This window comes from Mus caroli, chromosome 10 (assembly GCF_900094665.2).
Source record: "Mus caroli chromosome 10, CAROLI_EIJ_v1.1, whole genome shotgun sequence".
NCBI classification, from domain to species: Eukaryota; Metazoa; Chordata; class Mammalia; order Rodentia; family Muridae; genus Mus; species Mus caroli.
This window is the reverse complement of record NC_034579.1, coordinates 74658093-74678480: the sequence shown is the minus strand read 5'-3', so window position 1 is coordinate 74678480 and position 20388 is coordinate 74658093. Positions and strand designations below refer to the sequence as shown.

Here is a 20388-nt window from a genome sequence, read left to right as displayed (position 1 = left end):
ACTAAAGGCTTAAAACAATTTTATTAAGATGTTTTATTTATTTATTTATTTATTTATTTATTTATTTAATTTATAAGAGTACACTGTAGCTGTCTTCAGACACACCAGAAGAGGGCGTCAGATCCCATTACAGATGTTTTTTTTTTTTTTTTTAAAGATTTATTTATTTATTATATGTAAGTACACTATAGCTGTCTTCAGACACACCAGAAGAAGGTGCCAGATCTCGTTACGGATGGTTGTGAGCCACCATGTGGTTGCTGGGATTTGAACTCTGGACCTTCAGAAGAGCAGTCGGGTGCTCTTACCCACTGAGCCATCTCACCAGCCCTACAGATGGTTTTGAGTCACCATGATCGTTTCTGGGAGTTGAACTCTGGACCTCTGGAAGAGCAGTCAGTGCTCTTGACTGCTGAGCCTTTGTGTGTGTGTGTGTGTGTGTGTGTGTGGTGTGCAGTGGTTAAGAGCACTAGTTGCTCCTGCAGAGGTCCAGGATTTGGTTCCTGGAACCTGCACTGACCAGTTCACACCCTCCTCTGACTCCAGCTCCAGGGGACCTAACACCCTCTTCTAACTTCCATCTTCTCTGGGCACCTGCACACACGTGGCATACAGTCAGACACACGTGCTTACAAATAAAAAAACATTTAAAATTAAATTAACTAATAGATGAGTATGGTGGTGCACCCCTTTAATCTCATCACTCAGGAGGCGGAGGCAGGTGGATCTTTTTAAGTTCAAGTCCAGCCTAGTCTAGAGGGTGAGTTCCAGGACAGCCAGAGTGAAACACACACACACACACACACACACACACACACACACACACAAATACACACAGCCTGTCTTTAAAAAAAACCAAAAAAACCCAAAAAAAACCCAAAACAATAAAAGTAAATACAAAACTTACTTTGGGGAAATGAAGTTGAAGTTCAGTTCTGAAGTCTCTTGGTTTGATCTTCTGCACCCCCATAAACCGGGTGTTCTGGTGTAACCAACCCCAGTGCTTAGGAGGTGGATGTAGGAGATTGATGGAAAAATCCCATCTAAAAAAATCCAAAAGGAGAGGAGAAATGTAGGCTTGGGGGACCCAAGATTAAGCCAGGAGCCACCCAGTCATGTGAAGAATGGTGTGAGGTTTAGCCTGCCATGTTGACTCCCAGTCCCCAGCTCATACCCTGGTCCTTTGGCAGACCTGCTGACCTCAGAATCAGTCAAGTCAGCCACCTTCTTTAAGAGTGGCTAACGCCGGGTGGTGGTGACGCACGACATGCCTTTAATCCCAGCATTTGGGAGGCAGAGGCAGGTGGATTTCTGAGTTCGAGGCCAGCCTGGTCTACAAAGTGAGTTCCAGGACAGCCATGGCTATACAGAGAAACCCTGTCTAAAAAAAAAAAAAAGAAAGAAAAAAGAGTGGCTAAGGATGCTCAATTAGAACAACTTAACTGGCGAGAGTTGGCTCTGGGCCTCTCTAAGCCCCTATTGGCCCAGCAGCTGGGCCCCACATTCACAGAACTAGAGGTCTGGAATGGCCCGAGCACATGTGTTGCCTGGCAACTGCTGACTTCTTGGTTTCAAGGACTGCAGGTTGGCTTGTAGACCAGGGTGGCAGGGCACGTGTCTATTGTACCTTCCGGGAGACCTGTTACAGTCAGGGGGCAGGGACATCAAGCCAGGATCCACCTCTTGCTAGCTGTCTCAGTTCTTCCTCTATGGCCTGGGCTCAGTGTGGCCAGGCCAACTGCAACAAGTGATTACCAGTTTAGGAGCCAAAATCGGTCATCTTATGTGTGACTAGAAGTCACAAGTCTGACAAGGGTTAAAAAATAAGGCCAGCATGGCTGGGCTGGGCTTTTCCTGTGGCTGGCTCTGGTGCTTGTCCCTGTGTGGAGAGACCTGCACCTTGGTTCCTCCCTCTTCCCCTTTAATCTCCTGACTCTGCTGTGAGCCTCTGTCTCCCTTTGAGGAGGAGCCCACAGTGACACTGGGCTCCCAATGATCCATGACGGTCCCCAGCTCAAGTTTCTTGGCTCAGGCTGCAGGAGGTGAGGTGGCACACCCCTCTCAGTGCCTCACAGCAAAAATTACAGTCCCCATGCAAACTCCAGGTTCTAATGTGTTCTAGGTCCCTGCCAGCAAGGACCCAGTAGCCTCCCGAAGCCACCGGTGTCCTCGGGACTTTGTCAGAGGAGGCAGGGAGGACATGGGACTGACCAGTGACTGGTTCACCAGTCACTAGGACAAGGTGCTGGCTTTGAACAAATTACTGAGCCAGTCCTTCCCAGCTGCACTGTACAGCCTTGTAACTCCCTTAGGGACAGTGAGTGCAGAGTTGGACTCCAAAAGAGGTGGGTCTTGTGTGGTGTGATCTGGTGAGGACAGGGCCCTAAGGCTGCCATGATGTTCACAGCGGTCAGACCTGACAGCCATAACTCCCTGGCCACACCCACTGCTCCCAGGCTTCTCCCAACCCCCAGCATAGGACACTGACAGGACCAGGTTCTGTCCATACTCTGCCCAGTGACTGGAGACAGTGAAGTGGCAAGTTTGGCTTGCTTGCATGCCTGTCACCCCACATGGGCCCACTCGTTAGGGGCACAGTGCTGGATGAGTGCTCTGCCTGGAGGCTCAGAATACATTTACCAAATTCTACTATCTCAGCCCTAGGTGGTTATTCTGAGTGCTAGGTTGTGGGCTCTTCCCAAACCTCCTTGGTGTCCATGGGTCTGTATGGGGTCCCCTGAGACTGGTGTGACAGCTTTACCCCTCCCCCAAGGGTATGTGGGGGGTTGCAGCAGTCCTAGCACCTGCTCCACAAAGCTGCCAAAGGCACGATTCTAGCTTGCACTTATGGTTGTGGACAGAATGCTGAAACCAAGGGAAGAGAAAATAGCACACATGGAGGGGCGATGGGAACAGAAAGCAGGCAACACAGCCAGATAACCGAGGCTGGGAGAATGTGATGGCCATTCCTGTCACTCCAGAGTAGCGATGGCTGGAGCCATGGGAAGCTTGACACTAGACTGAGAGCAAAATCCCTGTCTCAAAACAAATCAAAACAAAAGGTGCTGGGGGCGTGGTCACAGGCGGAGCCCCCGTCTAGAATCCCCCAGTGACGCGCTGGGGGCGTGGTCAGGGAGGAGCCACTGCATAAAAACCCTCCAGTGAAGGGCTTTGGGGCGTGGCTCAACAATGAGTTCTGCCCTAGCAGGTGGAAAGGTCTGGGTTCTGTTCCTAACTCGCTGGCAAGGAAGGAAAGAGACCGGAGGAGCCAGCCTGCTAGGAATTGGGCCAAGCGAGAAGCTGAGGCTGTTGGCCTGGGGCCCCACCTCACTTCCTGTTTTTCTTCCCTCTGTAAGATCTCCCTAAGAATCTGCTTGAACCTACAGCTCTGGTGGTCCCAGTTGGGCCTAACACCTTGGACAGTCCTGAGCCCTTTCCAAGGTTGGCCATGTCCCCTGGGAACCCGGGGTTGGGGGTAAGCTTAGGACCACCTTTCCTGACTGTCCTGGCCATGTCTATCCTTCACTCGGGCTAGACCAACCCCTCACCTGGCCAGCCAAGCCTAGTCTGTAAAGACAGGGGAAACAGAGGGTATCACACGGGCTTCCTGCAGGCATCCCTTGCCAAAGAGCCAGTGACATCCTCCTGGGGCAGAGGCTGAGCCAGTAGGGGAAGTCAGGCCTTCCTGTCACCCCAGCTCCCAACCCCCACACTGGGAGGCCTCTGAGAGTCCCACACCACTGGAAGCCTAGCTTGTAAACAGGCGGCTGGAGGGAGAGACTTGACAGCAGGTTGGCAGCTTGCCTGGGCACGGCAGGGCAGGGTTGAGTGAGCAGCTCCCAGGCCCTGCCTGGTGCCTACAGGGTGAACATCCCCTTCCTGTTCCTACGGCTGCCCTTTTGAGATAAAAGTGTGGTAAAAGGCGGCTCCCTCTGAGTAACCCTGTAGACTCCAGGTGGCCACTTGCAAGTTGGAAGACATACTTGGCTGTCAGACTCACAGAACTTTTTGTACAGAGTGTGTGCAGGGCAGGGGCCACACATCCCAGTTCTGAAGGTTTAGCCTCGTGACTGGTAAGGACTCCAGGAAGAAGTAACCTGTGTCAAGTACAGTTTCCTATCCCCTGAGCTTCCCTGGTTTCCCTATTTCTAACAGGGCACAGGAGGCAGTCTCAGGACAGGTCTGGATTAGGGCACAGAACTCACACCTTTAACGAGGGCTTTGTAATTTGGCTTTTCTTCCCAGCATCTGAACTAAGTTGCAGGAAACAAAATAGATTAGGGCTATTTGCTGCCATCAGTGTGAACGGCTGACCCAGGTGGGCCATGCTTGAATGTGGGTGTAGTGTTTTATTTGAATTGTTAGCCTGAGATAGGATCTGGCTAGGTAGCCCCAAGCTACAGAGACAGGCTGGCCTCCGTGAACACACACACACATGCTACAGCTAGCCACAGGTAGAAGCTATTTCTCTTACATGTGTCCCAGGAATGGGCTCAGGTTATATTTGGTGGCAAACTCCTTTAACAGCTGAGTAGAGACCCTTGTTTGAGTCTGACAGGAATTGATCCCTGACGGCCTTGAACTGAAGTTCTATCCCCTGCCCAAATCTGTCCAGGTAATGAACCTTGTACAGGCATGACAATCTGAATTAGAGACAAACATTTCTGCCAATGCAATCACTAACGATGACAATGAGGCTCAGGAGTCAGACAGAGGACTCATAAGTTAAGCCAAACTTTTACTCTTACAGAGAACCCAAGGTACAGCCCAGCACCCACATCAGGCATCGTGTAATTTCACCTCTCTTCTGACTTTCCAGGCACCTGTATGCATAAGGCACACACACTCACACAGACGAGGACCTGTGTGAGAGCACACAAACACACAAAGAACTGCTTGAGGTTCATGAGGCTCCAGCCTCAGTGGAGGGTGGTGGTAAAAACTGGTAGACAAACTACCCTGAAGAGGGAAAACAACCTCTTTGTGCACGGAAGCAGCCGAGGCAGCAGGCACAACGCAGTCTGACTGTATCCGAACCTGAATCGGGGATCCTAGCCCCTTCTTGTCCCAGCTATCCCCACCGAGGGCTTCAAAGGACCCAAGAGGTTCAAGAAGGATTCATCACGGATTGCAGAGCTGAAGCACAGGCCAAGGGCATCAATATTCAGTAAAATTAGGGCTGGCTTGCCCTCCTTCGGCAGCTGACCATGGCACCCGGCTCAAGGACAGGGAGCAGAACCTGCAGCGCGCAAGCCAGCGGGCCAACTGTGACACAGGAGAAGGCGGCCTCACGGCCCAAACCGAAGCCTTCAGTACCCTTCTGCGCAGGCGCAGGCGACTCGAGACGCTGGTCACCAGCCTCCCCACACAGTCCCCTCCCACCCCCCCAGCCAGGTCACGCGGCTGCAAGTCGAGTATCTTTCCACGCTCCGCCCCCACAGTGGGAGTGCGCAGCCGCACTTGAAGCTTCGCGCCCCACTTCCCTCGGAGTCTCCCCTTCCCCCTGCCAGCTCGAAGTGCGCAGCCGCGTTTAGAGTCGCCAACACGCTCGCTGCGCAGCTCCACTCCGCTAAGCTCCGCCCCTTAAGCGGGAGCGCGCAGCCGTATTCTGCATTCCCCGGCGTGCTCTTCTTGCAGCGGCCTTTGACGCTCCTGGAAGCTCCGCCTCCTCTGTTCCCTGAGAAGGGCGGAGACTGGCGCGGAGGGGCGGGGCAACTTCGGGACCGCGCCTATAAAGGTGGCCGCGCCGGCCGCGCGCGCGGCTCCTCTCGGCGGCAGCGGCCCAGTGGAGGGGTCCGCGGTGGCGGTGGTGGCGGTGGTGGTGGCGGCGGCGGCGGCGGCGGCGGCAGGGGTGGCTGTGGCGGCGCTGTTCCCCGCGCAGTCCTCGGAGCGGGGTCCGGGCTGTGATAGGTGAGGTGACGGCGCTGCGACCCCCGGCCGGTGTCCGACCCCGGTGAGCGCGGCGCCAAGGGCGACATTCTCCGAGGGAGGAAGGAAGCCCGAGCCAGGCGCGGGAGCTCCGCCGAGCCCCGGCCGCCTCCGCCCGGCCGAGCGCCTCTCTCAGCCTCGGTCCTTTGTCTCCTCCGCCCGCAGGGTCGCCTCCCAAGCCGCCCCCCGGGCCCCGCGTCCCCTCCCCCGCTGGTGGGGCCCGGACTGAAGATGGTGCAGAAGAGAACAGCCGAACTTCAGGGCTTCCACCGTTCGTTCAAGGTGAGGGGTCCTATCCGGGGGTCCCATTGCAGTGACGGGTGCGACGGAGGAGCAGAGCCTACTCGGGAGGCTGGTGCAGGGCCTGGGAGGGGTGCTTGCATTGGACTTTTGTGCTGGAGGTGGTGGGGGTCAGCAGGCCGCAGCCCTGTCCCCATCCTCCTAGTAGCTCTCTGTTCTAAGACCCCCACCCCACCCCCAGGCTTGCGATTGGTGGCTCTGTGTCCCTTGCAGTTAGCCCGATCACAGTCGTCTGTTTCTGTGTGTGATCCTAGGCAAATGGAGTGTTTCTGTTCCTTGCAACTTCCAGGCCTGTCTTGTGCTGGTTGGGAGAGTCAGTAAGCTGCAGCCTTGCTTCTAGCTGCCTACTAACTCTTCATGAACTGCCCCAGGCTCCCCTGTGATCTGTGGCTGTGTCCCTAGCAGTTTCTCAGCCCGGGCTTTCCTACCTCTGTATGTGGTCTCTGGTGGACTTTACATTTGTTTCCTGCAGTGTGTGCTTGTTGCAGGCTACAACCTGTCCCTGGCTGCCTAGTAGCTCTCTCTTCCAGGACCCACTCCCACCACTGATTGGTGGCTCTATGTCCCTCACCATCAGCCTGATCTCAGTCTTATGCTCCCCACCCACTTCCTGTATGTGATCCCACACTTTCTGTGTCCCCCCCAGGTTGGCCTTGTTCTGGATGAGAGTACGTCAGCAGGTCATAGCTCTCTCTTTTGTGAGCTCCCCTAGGTTGGCTTGTGGTCAGTGGCTGGATGTTCCTTGCAGTCTCTCAGCCCCGTCTCCCCTACTTCTGTGTATATAGTTCCAGGGAAACCCTGTATCTGTCCACTGTAGTCTCAAGCTGGTTGGTTGGTTGGGATCAGAGGGCCTGAAGCCTTGTTGGGGAAACCCTTTGGCACATGGGTGTGCTTTGCCCCACTGCAACCTCCACACTTGGTGGTGGCCTGTGGAGACCTTCCCTCAAGACACCCCAGGCCCAAAGTGTTATTTCTTATCAGAACAAGAAGTTTCTATAGTGTTATTAAAGGTGGCTGATTGAGTCTTACCTTAGATGAGTGTATCTGGGGGTGGTGGAGGTGGGCAGGGTGCTAGGCAGAGCCCCCTACTTGGGGCCTGGCCTAAAGGACGCAGTGATGTCAGCCTGCCCACCCCACCCAGAAGGCTGGATTATGTAATGGCTTCCTGGGGCAGGGACCTGTTGCCCTGTAGAGAAGGCAAGAGTGTGTATGTGTGTGCCTGCACCCCTGTGGGAGGGGCATGCAGATAGGGAAGAATTCCCAGGCCTGTCCAGCCAGTGCCCCTGGCCAACTGCCCCACCCCTGCCCCAAATGCCTGTTATCCTTGGCCAGCTTGCTTTGGGGCTGAGCAGGAACGAGAGATGGACCCAAGAATGTCACCTATAGTGTTTTTTTTTTGCCCTCCTGGGGCTTTGCTTGAACCTAGAGGGTCAGCAAGGCCGCCAAAGCAAACCCTGGCTTTCTGGATGGTTCGAGCCGCCTCCTGCCAGGCCTGCTGACTCAAGGCCCTCAGCCAGACCCAGGGGAGGCTGGCTGGACCAGACTGGACTGCCCACACAGCACTTGGGACTGCAAGCTGCCCTCTGCGTGGCCACTGTGGGGCTCTGCACTGAGCTGTTAGGCAGCCTTGTAGGTGGCCAGGGACTGGTACCTCGACTCCCTCCTGGGACCCCACCCTATGAGGCTACTTCTGGAAGCCAGACTACCGCTCCTCAGGTAGCCTCAGTCTGCAGCTAGGCAGATAGCACACACACCCACCAGGCCGCCTGCTTTATTACCTGGGTTTCTGGTTTTCTTTCTGGAGTTTTAAGAGGTACTGGTGATGGAGTCTGGGGCCTCATGCCTGCCAGACAGGTGCTCTATGAACTCAGCTAGAGCCCAGCCCTGTTTTCCTGTCTTTAATGTGCAAGCTGGGAGACTGTAAGCTAGCCCTTAGGGATCTCCCTGAAGGGTGTGCTCCAGCCAGCCAATCCCTGTGCTAGGTTCTGGCTGTCCCATGTGTCCCAGTCTTCAGCTAGGGGAACAATGACTGTAATGTCAGAGGTTCTACTGGACCCCTGTCACCCTTGTAAGGTTCCCAGAGCTGGGGACAGCTGCCTCCCTTCCCTGTCTCTCATGACAGTACACCTAGAGGAAGGTCAGCAGGCTGTGGTCATGGAGCAGGTGCCCTGGCTAGCCTTTGGTCTCAAACCTGGTTTACCTCCCCTTCCATAGCTCACCAACCCCCCACCTTGTGTGGTGCAGGTTGATGTCCAGACCTTGCAGGCAGCGAGTTTTATCAGAGCACTGGGGTTGTGTGCCCTGTTCCCCATTTTCCTGCTAGGGTGTCCCCTTTTGTGCCAGTCTCCTAGTAGCGATTCTCTGTTCTGGGAGCAGAACAGCTTACAAGGTGTACCAATGTTGCTCTCTGGCTGTGTGCTGCTGGTCTCCAGGTATCTGGCCCCTTCTGCTGTAGCCCCTTGGAGTCTCCCTAGGGTTTTGTCGAGAGACTTTTCTCCCAGATAACCCTCTTGTCAGCCCCTCCCGCTGTGGATATTAAGACAGGGGTGATTTAAACCACGTTCCCCACACCCACCTGCAGCCCATGCCTTGTTCTCTGGGTGGGTTATTCCCTCTAAAGCTAGAGTTTGCCTTAGTCTCCCAGCTTGCGCACTACACCGGGGTGCCAGCAGCAGCCATCATGAGGAAGTGTTTTGTTTCAGCATGCTCCTGTTCAAACCAGGTTTCTCTGGCCTTCAGCTCCCACCTCTCCTGAGCAGTCTTAAGGTCTTCCACATATCTGGCAGCTGGGTCCTTTGGTGTCCTACTTGAACTATAAGTATGAATTTGAACCCTGGCCGCCCAGAGAAGGACCTTTAGACATTGCAGGTTATGGACTGGGCATAGCCCTGCACACTCATACCATTGGGTGCCTTGTATGTGAGCCCCTTACCAGTGGCTACGTGTACCAAATTGGTGGCCCCTGGAGTAGGCAGTCCTCCAGAGATAGAAGGCTTTGGATACACAGAGCAAATTGAAAGGGTCCCTGCCCCTGACCTCCAGAGCCTCTCCACAGTCAGGTACTGCATTTACATTCCCTGAGAGGTTGCAACATAGGGAGGAGAAGTGGTGTTGTCCCCTGCTACAGGGAAACTGAGGCCCAAAAACCAAGGGTGTGGCCCTGAGATAACCTAGGAGGCTGTGGGAAAACAAGCTGGCAGCCCTGCCCCAGGCTCTCCTGCCAATGCCCCCACCTTTGATCCCACGCCTGTCCCTTAGGTCAGCCCTCAGTCAGCTGGCTGGACAGGCGTTCCCATGCTACCCATGAACAGATGAGGCAGGCCATGTGGTTTAGACTTCCTGTCAGTCAACCCCAGGCTGGAGAGGAAGGTCACGTTCCCCAGTCAGGAGACAGGATCCCTTGGTGTGGTGGGCATGACTGGGTCGTTCTCTGTGGGGTGTCCCTGGCCTCCTCCTACCCCATACTAGTAACAGGAGCAGGTGACAGCCACATGGCCCACTGTCTCCTAGTAAAACTCCTGAGTCAGTATTCTATGGACTCCAAGGGACTCTGCCTCCCTTCCACAGTTCTGTGCCACTGAGGCTCTGAGATGCTCCTGTGAAGCCTCCGTGCTGGGTGAGGAGCAGCCGTAGCCTGCTGCAGCCTGCGTGCCTGTAGGGCAGCCAGCTGCTCTTGCTCTCAGCACTGTGACGGGGTGATCGTTTATACAGGTTGCTGCACATTTGGGGCATTCTGACAGAACCACCCTGAACATGTTCCCCTTCAACAGGGGCAGAATCCTTTCGAGCTGGCCTTCTCCTTAGACCCCGCCCAGCACGGGGACTCTGACTTCAGCCCACAGTGTGAAGCCCGACCTGGTGAGCATCCAGGAGGTAGACTGGACATGGGGTCTCTGGGGAAGTAGACTAAGGCAGACTACATACCATCTGGGTCTCTCTTCTCTACAGACATGCCTTCCAGCCAGCCCATTGACATCCCAGATGCCAAGAAGAGAGGCCGAAAAAAGAAGCGCTGTCGCGCTACTGACAGCTTCTCAGGCAGGTTCGAAGGTGAGCTGCAGAGAGCTGCCAACTCCTCTGGGGAAGGGACACTGGGCTACAGTCCCTTACCTCTCCACTCGCATTCCAGATGTCTATCAGCTGCAGGAGGATGTGCTGGGGGAAGGTGCTCACGCTCGTGTGCAGACCTGTGTCAATCTCATCACCAACCAGGAATATGCTGTCAAGGTAAGCTGGGGTCTGCCCCTAGAGGCCAGTGGCCTTTGAGTCCCCAGATGACAGCCTCAGAAAACCAGTGTCTAAAAATGGCCCTAAGACTTGTGACTGGCCACCCTGGGAATCCAGGTCAGACCTAAAGTCATAGAAAGGCACAATGACAGCTGGCCCTTGATCACTCCATGTTCTGGAGGCTAGCAAGCCCTAGCATGGCTATCAAGAACTGGAAACTTATGTCAGAGGCCATGCTGGCCCACCTGTCCCTAAGGCTGGGCCTCTGCCTCTAAGGGTGACTGGCCTAACCAAGGCTTACAAACCGATGCAGGTCCCCAAGAGAGTCCTGTGTGCCTTTGCCACTCCTGTATATACCTAGAGCCTTGCCGGGCCCTGGTGTAGCCTTCTGACCCTGTAGGGCCAACCAGTCACCCTCACGACCAGGGAAGCCTGGTGCCTGTCAGGGTGGGGCTGCTGCTCTGGATAGTGGCTTCCCAGTCTGAGGGTAACAGGGAGAAGCAAAGGGAAGAGTCGTTTGGAAGTTAGGGTGTCGGAGCAGTGGTCCCTGTCCCTTCAGCCTTGTCAGAAGGACGGTAACCTGAGCTGTGTTAGCTACATGTGGCTTCCCACTGCTGTGAGCCAGAGTGATGGGTTGCAGGGAACTGGGTGGGGGGGGGGGGGTTCTGGTATTATCCTCAGTGGTCATTGACACCTGGGGCAGTGAGAGGTGATGACAGCAGCACAGGAGAGTGAGGATGGAGGCTGGGGTGACTGGAGGACATTAAAACCACCCAATGGCATAGATCCCAGAGGGAACCCCAGGGAAGGCCATTCTCTGCCAGGAGGGATAGCGGTTTCTATGGAGCTGTCCCCAGCCTCTACAAGGGTGGGGGTGAAGTATTTTAGTTTGATCTACAGTGTTTGTGCCACCCTCCACATCTGGCTCTTAGTGATGGAAGGCTCCTTGGTGGAACGGGTATTTATTACAAGATAGGCAGGACAGGATCCTGGCAGTGGGAACCTGCCCCTTCCACCTGCAGAGTTAGGGGCAGTCAGGGTGTCCACCTGGGAAGGGAGAACCAGGGGTCCTGGGACTCCTCTGAGAGCAAAGGTTCTACAAGGACAGTGCTTTCTGGGCCTTCTATGTACCGGGTGCAGTGGAGCTGCTTCTTGAAGTTTGAGACCACTGGTCTAAGCCAAACCTAGGCCCATGGTGCCAGGTGCCCAGTCTGGTCTGGAAAAGAGAAGGCAGATCTTGATGTGGTACCGGCTGGGCCAGCATCCAGGTGGCAGAGTGCCACCTTGTTGCATGGGTCATGTGAGAGCTGAGACTGCTTGGCCCTGCCTTGCTGGGGTAAAGGCAGCAGCTACCTAGTAGAGGGGACTCCTGGGTCAGGGTGGAGACCTGGCTGCTTCCTCTCTCTTTACCTGAACTACCCTGACCATGCTAACACTACAGTCTGACTTCTAGCAATTTCCAGGCCCAGGGCATTCACACAGGGTCCAGGTGGCCTGTGGGGGGCTTGCTGACACCTTGCAGGTGGCATCTGGGCAGCTTCTGCAGGTGCCGTGTCCCTCCCTACATTGTAGATCATTGAGAAGCAGCTGGGCCACATCCGCAGCAGGGTGTTCCGGGAGGTGGAGATGCTGTACCAGTGCCAGGGACATAGGTAAGGTGGCCTGCCCAGGCTATCTGGCCAGAGCCCATCACCTCAGCAGGCCACCGGCTGGGTTCAGCCAGGACAACAGGCTTTCTGTGGCCTCATGGCTCCGTGAGGGAGGGTGTCACCTCCCAGGCTGGGCAGCAGGTGCTGAGGGCCTCAGGGTGACTCAGTTTATTTTCCCCCTTCTCCCAACTCAGGAATGTTCTAGAACTGATTGAGTTCTTTGAGGAGGAGGACCGTTTCTACCTGGTGTTTGAGAAGATGCGTGGCGGTAGGTGTACTGGTCAGGTAGGACTTGGGGTGGGAGCTGCAGACCAACAGGAAGTGCCATCCAAGGGCCCCAGCTTTGATGTGGGCACTGGGGCTGTGTACCTTCCTGTCCCAATGGCCACGGCCCAGTATTGGACCCAAGGAAGCCCTGGGGCATCCCTGATGGACTGAGGCAGGGCTAGGAGCTGGCTGGTGGAGGTGACCTAGCTCTCCCTGGCCTGCACAGGATCCATCCTAAGCCACATCCATAGAAGGCGCCACTTTAACGAGCTGGAGGCCAGCGTGGTGGTACAGGACGTGGCCAGTGCCCTGGACTTCCTGCATAACAAAGGTGTGGCAGGGACTGTGGGGCACCCCCCAGGCCTGGTTGCTTTAGAGGTACCCGCCCCTAACCTCCCTGTTCCACCTCGCTAGGCATCGCCCACAGGGACCTAAAGCCAGAGAACATCCTGTGTGAGCACCCCAACCAGGTGAGGCTGCCTGACCAGCACCCCACTCGGGCCCTGCCACTGCCTTCCCCTGCCAGGCATCAGCGATTGGAGCGTGTGCAGGCTGGGTTCCCACACTGCCCATCCCATCCCCAGGTCTCTCCAGTGAAGATCTGCGATTTCGACCTTGGCAGTGGTATCAAACTCAATGGAGACTGCTCCCCCATCTCCACGCCAGAGCTGCTCACCCCGGTGAGGGCAGTAAAGGCGGGGCAGGCAGACACTGGGCTCAGATGCCAGGCCAGCTCTGCAGCTTTCCCCTGCCAGCTTGGCTTTCCGCTTAGCAACAGCTGCTGGTTGGCTGGGCGGGGCTGAGGGTATAGTCAGCGTGTGTCACCTGCTGGTCTGGGGATGCATCAGTAGCCTTTGATTGGCTGGAGCTGCCGTCCCTTCTGACTTGTGCCTGCCCCGCCCCACAGTGTGGGTCAGCTGAGTACATGGCCCCAGAGGTGGTGGAGGCCTTCAGTGAAGAGGCCAGCATCTACGACAAGCGCTGCGACCTGTGGAGCCTGGGCGTCATCCTCTACATCCTGCTTAGTGGCTACCCGCCCTTCGTGGGCCACTGTGGCAGCGACTGTGGCTGGGACCGTGGGGAGGCCTGCCCTGCCTGCCAGGTATGCCCTGCCTGAGTCCCCTCCCCACCCTTCACTAGGCCTTGTTTCTGAGCTCCCTGGGATGAGAAGTGGGGTGCTAAACCAAGGGACCCCCAGGCTCATTTGTTTTTCTTTCAATGAGTGTTCTGCCTGCATGTATGAACATGCACCATATGAGAGCCTGGTGCCTGCTGAGGCCAGAAGTGGGCATTAGGTACCCAGGGAGTGGAGTTAGGAATATGGGCAGCCATGTGGGTGCTAAGAATGAAACTTTGGTCCTCTGTCACCTGTGTGACTGTCTCTATTGTCCCCACACTCTGCCCTGTGCATATCACCTCCCCACCACCCTCCTTAGGCATCTAGATTGGGCCAGGTCTGTTTTGGGGTGACTCTTTCCCACCTCTGCTCCTAGAACATGCTGTTTGAGAGCATCCAGGAGGGGAAGTATGAGTTCCCTGACAAGGACTGGTCCCACATCTCCTTCGCTGCCAAAGACCTCATCTCCAAGCTGCTGGTCCGAGATGCCAAGCAGAGGCTGAGTGCTGCCCAAGTCCTGCAGCACCCCTGGGTGCAGGGGGTAAGCCTTGGGGTCTGAGGAGGAATGCAGGGGTCACCCATACACTCCATCCCAACTCTTGCTAGGCACAGGGTTTCAGAGAAAGCATACAAGAAGGGTCTAGCATTGTGGCTGAGAGTAGTTCCCAGTGGGGCTTGTGAGCCCCCTCCCTGCCCAGCTGAGAACTCAGCCTTCCCTGCATGGCTCACACCCATTCTGGGGACAGTCTGCAGGGGGCATACAGACTGTGTGGGTGGGATCTGTTTATTATGAACACTTGGGCTGGCATTAGCCAGGCCCCTCAAGTGCTTTCTGACCCCCTGACGTCTTCTTGCAGTGTGCCCCAGAGAACACCCTACCGACACCCTTGGTTCTGCAGAGGTGAGGCCTGGGACCTTAGGACATGAATGTGTTTGGGCTTTTATTTTCCTGGGCTGCTAGAGCTCCTAACCCACAGCCCTGCAGTTTCCCAGCAGGTACTTAGCACTGAGCCCCTGGGCCTAAGTGGGGACCAGGCTCCTGAGCACTGTGATGTAGGAGGTGACCCAACAGCACCAGTTTGGTGTCTCAGCTCCTGGAAGGGCTTGCAGTTGGGGTGGACACCTCTGGAGGGCTTCAGAGAAAGATACACTCTTGTGACAGTAACCCATCCTATCCCCAGGAACAGCTGTGCCAAAGACCTCACGTCCTTTGCGGCTGAGGCCATCGCCATGAACCGGCAGCTGGCCCAGTGTGAGGAGGACGCTGGGCAGGACCAGCCTGTGGTCATCCGAGCTACCTCACGCTGCCTGCAGCTGTCCCCACCCTCCCAGTCCAAGCTGGCCCAGCGGCGCCAGAGGGCTAGCCTGTCGGCCACCCCTGTGGTCCTTGTGGGGGATCGTGCATAACCCCCACTAGCTCCTTGTACATATGCCCCTGCCCTGCGGGGCCTGAAGGCTAGGGACCTGGACACCCCACCCCTTGCCATTCCAGGTGCCAGTTCAGCTGGGTCCTCTTGGGGTGTAGGGATCTGTTAGGGGTGTCTCCTTTTCTCCCTGTCCTTCCCCTGCCCTGCCCACTTGGCTTTGTTTTGTTTGTTTTTCTTTGCCGCTATTGAAAGCAAGTGCCCGGAGGAGGGCGGAGGGCTCAGGCCGCCCAGCCTGCACCCCACGATGCTCACCTGCCAACTGTGAAGGTCCTGCCACCTGCGCCCCCACCTCCACTCCAGCCACTCTGCTGTCTTCCAGGGTTGGGGATCCCGCAGGGTCAGCACCCCACACCTCTCCCAGCCCTCAGTGTTGTCAGGGACAGGCCCTCCTGGTGAGCACAGTGGTGGTCACATCTCCTCACCAGAGCACCTTTGGGTCTGGGGTGGGGGCAGGGCTCCCTGTCTTGGATAGAGACCTCTGGGGAGCAGGTGGATGGGGACAGTGCACTTGATTGACCCCTAGTCCCCATCATCCACCTGCAGTGTCCCTTGGAGGGTTGACAATCAGAAACCCCTCCCAGGCTGCTTAGCTCCTTGCCCTGGGACAGACCTACTGCTCCCAACCCCACTTCCCAGGGGCAGAGCTGCACCCAGCTAGCTCTACCACAGCAGGAGAGGTGCTGGACCAGGCTTTCATCAGCAAACATGGGGTTCCCACATGTCTCCCCACCCAGGGCACCTGAGTGCCCCTTCTCAGGGCTCAGCCTGACCATGGCCACGTCCTGCCCCTGAGGTTCCTAAGCTCTCCTAGCTGCTTCTGTTAGCCAGAGCTGAGGCCATACCCAGGGCTCTCACCTTCCTGTTGCCCCCAGAGGGCAGCGGCTCAGGCGTGCCTGCTTTCAGGAAAGGGAGGCTGGGAAGGGATGTGGTGGCCCTGCGGTGCCCAGACCTAACTGCCTGAGGCCTGTAGACTGTTCCTAGCCGAACTACTATGCAATACGAGTTCCCATTTTCTCCATGGCCCTGCTGGTCGGGGGCGGCTGCCAGGGGCCAGGCCACCCTGCCCTGCAACTGCTCAGGTGTCTACAGGGCAGCCCCTGGCCTCAAAAATCCTTGGTCAGGATTGTTTGTCGAGTTTAGTTTAGGCTTCTTTTTTTTTTTTTTTTTTTTTTTTTTAAGAAATAATTTGACTTGCTTCCCTGTTCTTGAAGAGTACTTGAATGTCGGGGTCTGGTGGGTGGGGGCCTGGAACACCCACTGCCCAGCATCCTCCACCCCCTCCTCCGTAGTCTCATAGGATCGTCACAGTGGAGGTGACATGCCTTCTCCAGTCCTGCCCCACCTGCCTCTGTGGACACATTTCCAAAGAACCCCTGGGGGTGGGGGCTCCCCCATCAGTATGACTCAGCTGTTGGCCACCTGAGGACTTGGCCCCCCTGCAGGTTCCTGAAGCAACCTGACTGGGCAGTGAGCAGCATTGACCCCCACACACCCCCAAAACAGGGCTGTGATTTCCTTAGTCCCTCCAAGCCCGACCTGGAGGATGGGTCAGACCCCTTAACTGTGAATGAGACATGATCCTGGGCTGGCTTGGCCACAAACCATGCAGAAATCTAAAAAGCGTGTTGTAGAGTGGGGGACATGCAAGCACTTTTAACTCCATCGTACCAGGTGAACTGACCTCCGGACTCCTTTCCCACCAACTGTCAACGCCAGGATTTTGTATTCTGTTTTGTAAGGATTTAATAAAAGTCATTTAAAAATTTCTGTGCAGTGACAGCAGCAGAGGAGGTCAGCTGCCCGCAGGTCCTGAGTCCTTGGTTCTTTGGACTCCTGCACACCCCTCTGGATGTGTCCCAGGGAGGTGACATCACCAGAGCGGAAACACAAGCCTAAAGAAAAACAAGCATGGGGCAAGGCGGGGACCCGGAGGGGCGTGGCTTCGTTCCCGGAGGAGGGTGGTCTGGGGGCGTGACACTTAGGGTGTGGCTGGATTCCGACTCTTCAGAAGCTTCAGCCTGGCCTAAAACTCTTGTGTACATGATGAGAACCTTAAATTTCCATTTCCCTTTTACTTCCAAAGCGCTGGGGTGAACAAGGTCCAAGATGACCAACCTTGCCCCAGCATGCAGCTCTGGACCTACTTGTCACCAGAGGTAGACTCAGGTGGCAACTCCGCCAGAGGCCTGCAGCCCTGAGCACCACTCCCGGATTCTCCAACACCAGGATTTTCCTGTCTCTCCGTAGTCAGACGTAGAAGAGGGCGGGCGCCGCCGGCTTCGAGAAAACCACAAAAATAAATTCTAGTGCAACCTCTCCTAGGACGAGCTGTTCCTGGCAGGCGGCAGAGGGCAGAGAGCGGTCACCGCCCAAGCTGCCCGGGCCTGCTGGGGCGTGGTGCCACCTGGGAGGGTTAGAGCTTGGCATGTGGCCCCTGAGCACAGGGAGATTGGGAGGGGCAGGGTCTTGGCACAAGCCCGCTCAGTGGATAGAGCTCTGCTCGGCAAGGCTGAAGCACTAAAACAAAACAGAAGTGGGCCTCTGATTGGCTACGTAAATGACCACCTCAGTTTGATTTCCTGGCCTCCAGAAATCATCCGGTGACCTCCATACCCACATTCACTTTCAGCATTAAGTAAATGAAAATCATAAGTGTTTTCTGCTGGGTGGTGGAGAGGCAGGCGAATCTCTGTGAGTTCCAGGCCAGGCTGGTCTACAGTTAGACACTGTCTCAGAAAACAAATTAATGCACGTGGTGGCGCATGCCTTTAATCCCGGCACTTGGGAGGCAGAGGCAGGCAGATTTCTGAGTTCTGGTCTACAGAGTGAGTTCCAGGACAGCCAGGACTACACAGAGTGACCCTGTCTCCAAAAACCAAACCAAACCAAAATAAAAACAAATTAACAACAAAAAAAAAAAAAAAAAAAAANGGGTACNTTGAGAAATTATTTGAGACTGTGAGGACTCTGAGTGGGGACCCCCAACACACCTGTAGACTCAGGGGTGGGTGCCACACCTGCAGCATGCCAATGTTTCTAAGGCAGCTTGCAGATCAGCCAACCTGACACAGTATCAAATGACAAAGAGGTCCTGCCTGGAGCAAGGGGGAAGATAAGCAAGAACAACCAAGGTTGTTCTCTGATGTCCCCGGCACCTGCCTGAAACACACAAACATGTGCGAACACCTGCACTGGTCAGTAAATAGATAAATGTCACATGACAGACCAAAGACACTCAATAGTGCCATCAATGAGACAAACTGATATTTCAGGAGAGGTGACAAATGGTCATGACTGGCAACATGGTGTTCATGGACAGGTCACCAGAGGAAGATTCTCCTTTGATGACTAAAAGTGCTTCAATGACAGAGGATGTGGATGGAGATCAGAGTGGAAAGAGTAAGTAGGTAGTTAGGGAAGGTGTTTTGGGGCTCAGGAAGGCTGAGGGCCCCAGGAAGAAAGTGGAGGGTGGAGTCTTGCAAGAAGAACTGAAAGGCAGGATGGTCTGTCGACAGTGCAAGTCACAGCCTGTAAATCACAAGCTAGTAGACCCAGTCTGCCTGCAGGCTTCAGGCAATGGGGGGTCATGGGAGTTAACAGCAGAGCTAATGAGCAGAGCATTATAATGAGAAGAGTCTTCAGTCACCAAAAGGAAACTGGGGGCAGAAGGGACTGGAATCTGGGGTTCTGGTGGTAATGAAGATCACAGGAGGGAGGGGTACAGAGGCATCAGGCCGTAAGAGAAAGATAGATGGGAGAGAAGGCCCCAGGGCTGCAGGTGGGGCTGCAGGGGCTTAAACAAAGAAACCAAGGGGAAGTAGATGCTGGAGTTCAATGGTTGGTCACTCCTGATTCCATCTCTGAGGTACCCCCTAGTAAGCAAATATCCGGAGCTGGGGAGATAGTTCAACAGTTAGAGGACTGGCTGCTCTTACAGAGGACCAAGGTTTTATTCTCAGCACCCTCATGGTGGCACACAACCTTGAGTAAATCCAGGCTCGGGGGATCTGATGCCCTTGTCAGCCTCCTTGGACACTGCACACAGACAAAAATGAAGGCAAAACATTTTAAATTTTTAAATAGGATTGGAGGGGTGGCTCAGCAGTTAAGAGCAATGGCTGCTCTTCCAGAGGTCCTGAGTTTAATTCCCAGCAACCACATGGTGGCTCACAACCATCTGTAATGGAATCTAATGCCCTTTTCTGGTGTGTCTGAAGACAGCTACAGTACACACACACACACACATAATTTTTTTTTTTTTTTTTTGTTTTTCAAGACAGGGTTTCTCTCTGTAGCCCTGGCTGTCCTGGAACTCACTCTGTAGACCAGGCTGGCCTCGAACTCAGAAATCCGCCTGCCTCTGCCTCCCGAGTGCTGGGATTAAAGGCGTGCACCACCATGCCCGGCACACATAATCTTTTTAAAAATTAAACAAGCAAGCAAAAGCCACTGGGCAGTGGTGGTGCACATCTTTAATCCCAGCACATAAGAGCTAGAGGTAGGGATACCTCTGTGAGGCCAGCCTGGGCTACAGAGTGAATCCCAGGCCAGCCTGGGCTACAGAGTGAGTGCTAGGACAGCCAGGGCTACACAGAGAAACCCTGTCTCAAACAAACAAGTAATAATTATAATACATTAATAAACAAAAGCCAGACATGATGGCTCACACCTTGATTCCCAGCACTCCGGAGACTCAGGTGGATCTATGTGAGTTCCAGGACACCTAGGGCTACATAGAAAGACCCAGCCTAGCCCATTTGGGAACTCCAGGTTCCATGAGACAGTGACTGCTCACGTTGCCCTCAGGCCTCCATGTGCACACACACACAATTGTCCTTCCTTTTTTTCTTTTTCTTTTTCTTTTTCTTTCTCTGTCTGTCTCTCTCTCTCTCTCTTTCCCGCTCTCTTGAGCCCTTGTTGTCCTGGAACTCACTATAGATAAGGCTGTCTTTGAACTCAGAAATCCACCTGCTTCTGACTCTTAAGTGCTGAAATTCAAGGCATGTGCTACTACCACCAAACAAAAATTTATTATTTATTTTAATTCTAAAGTGGTTTACTTGCATGTATGCCTGGTACCAGGTGCATGCCGTTCATGGAGGCCAGAAGAGGGCATCAGATCTTCAGACTCCGGAGTTGCAGATGGCTGTGAGCCATTATGTGAGTGCAGGGAATTGAACCCGGGTCCATGGGAATCTCCTAGTGTCTACCTTAAAAGGATGGAGTAAGGTGTCTGGAGGGATGGCCCAGCAGTTAAGTGGCTGCTTTTCCAGAGAACTCAAGCAGGCCAGCTCACTACTGTGTCTAACTCCAGCTCACTACTGTGTCTAACTCCAGCTCACTACTGTGTCTAACTCCAGCTCACTACTGTGTCTAACTCCAGCTCACTACTGTGTCTAACTAACTCCAGCTCACTACTGTGTCTAACTCCAGCTCACTACTGTGTCTAACTCCAGCTCACTACTGTGTCTAA

At 54.9% G+C, this 20388-nt stretch overlaps 1 protein-coding gene across 3 annotated transcripts; it reads left to right on the top strand.

Annotated features, from left to right (window-relative positions):
- The first annotated feature begins 5760 nt into the window (after positions 1 to 5760).
- Mknk2 (MAPK interacting serine/threonine kinase 2) lies at positions 5761 to 16682 on the top strand. 3 transcript variants are annotated; one of them, XM_021173950.1, is made up of 14 exons: positions 5761 to 5953; positions 6094 to 6210; positions 9999 to 10086; positions 10177 to 10278; positions 10358 to 10455; positions 12028 to 12107; positions 12299 to 12372; positions 12598 to 12702; positions 12786 to 12841; positions 12956 to 13051; positions 13279 to 13473; positions 13865 to 14029; positions 14346 to 14389; positions 14670 to 16682. In XM_021173950.1, exons 2-14 carry the CDS (start codon positions 6160 to 6162, stop codon positions 14893 to 14895), a joined length of 1380 nt encoding a protein of 459 aa, XP_021029609.1. In that variant the 5' UTR covers positions 5761 to 5953; positions 6094 to 6159; the 3' UTR covers positions 14896 to 16682. The 3 variants fall into 3 exon arrangements, with proteins under 3 accessions (XP_021029609.1, XP_029338591.1, XP_021029610.1); XM_029482731.1 differs by having other exon boundaries at positions 5840 to 5910; XM_021173951.2 differs by lacking the exon at positions 14670 to 16682 and having other exon boundaries at positions 5840 to 5910; positions 14346 to 14393.
- Positions 16683 to 20388: the final 3706 nt, after the last annotated feature.

Excerpts from the sequence above, each read along its gene's own strand:
- Mknk2 (XM_021173950.1), top strand. The coding sequence starts at position 6,160 with ATGGTGCAGAAGAGAACAGCCGAACTTCAGGGCTTCCACCGTTCGTTC. Across the intron at positions 12,108-12,298 it reads TACCAGTGCCAGGGACATAG|GAATGTTCTAGAACTGATTG; the intron begins GTAAGGTGGCCT and ends CTCCCAACTCAG. Across the intron at positions 12,842-12,955 it reads TGTGTGAGCACCCCAACCAG|GTCTCTCCAGTGAAGATCTG; the intron begins GTGAGGCTGCCT and ends TCCCATCCCCAG.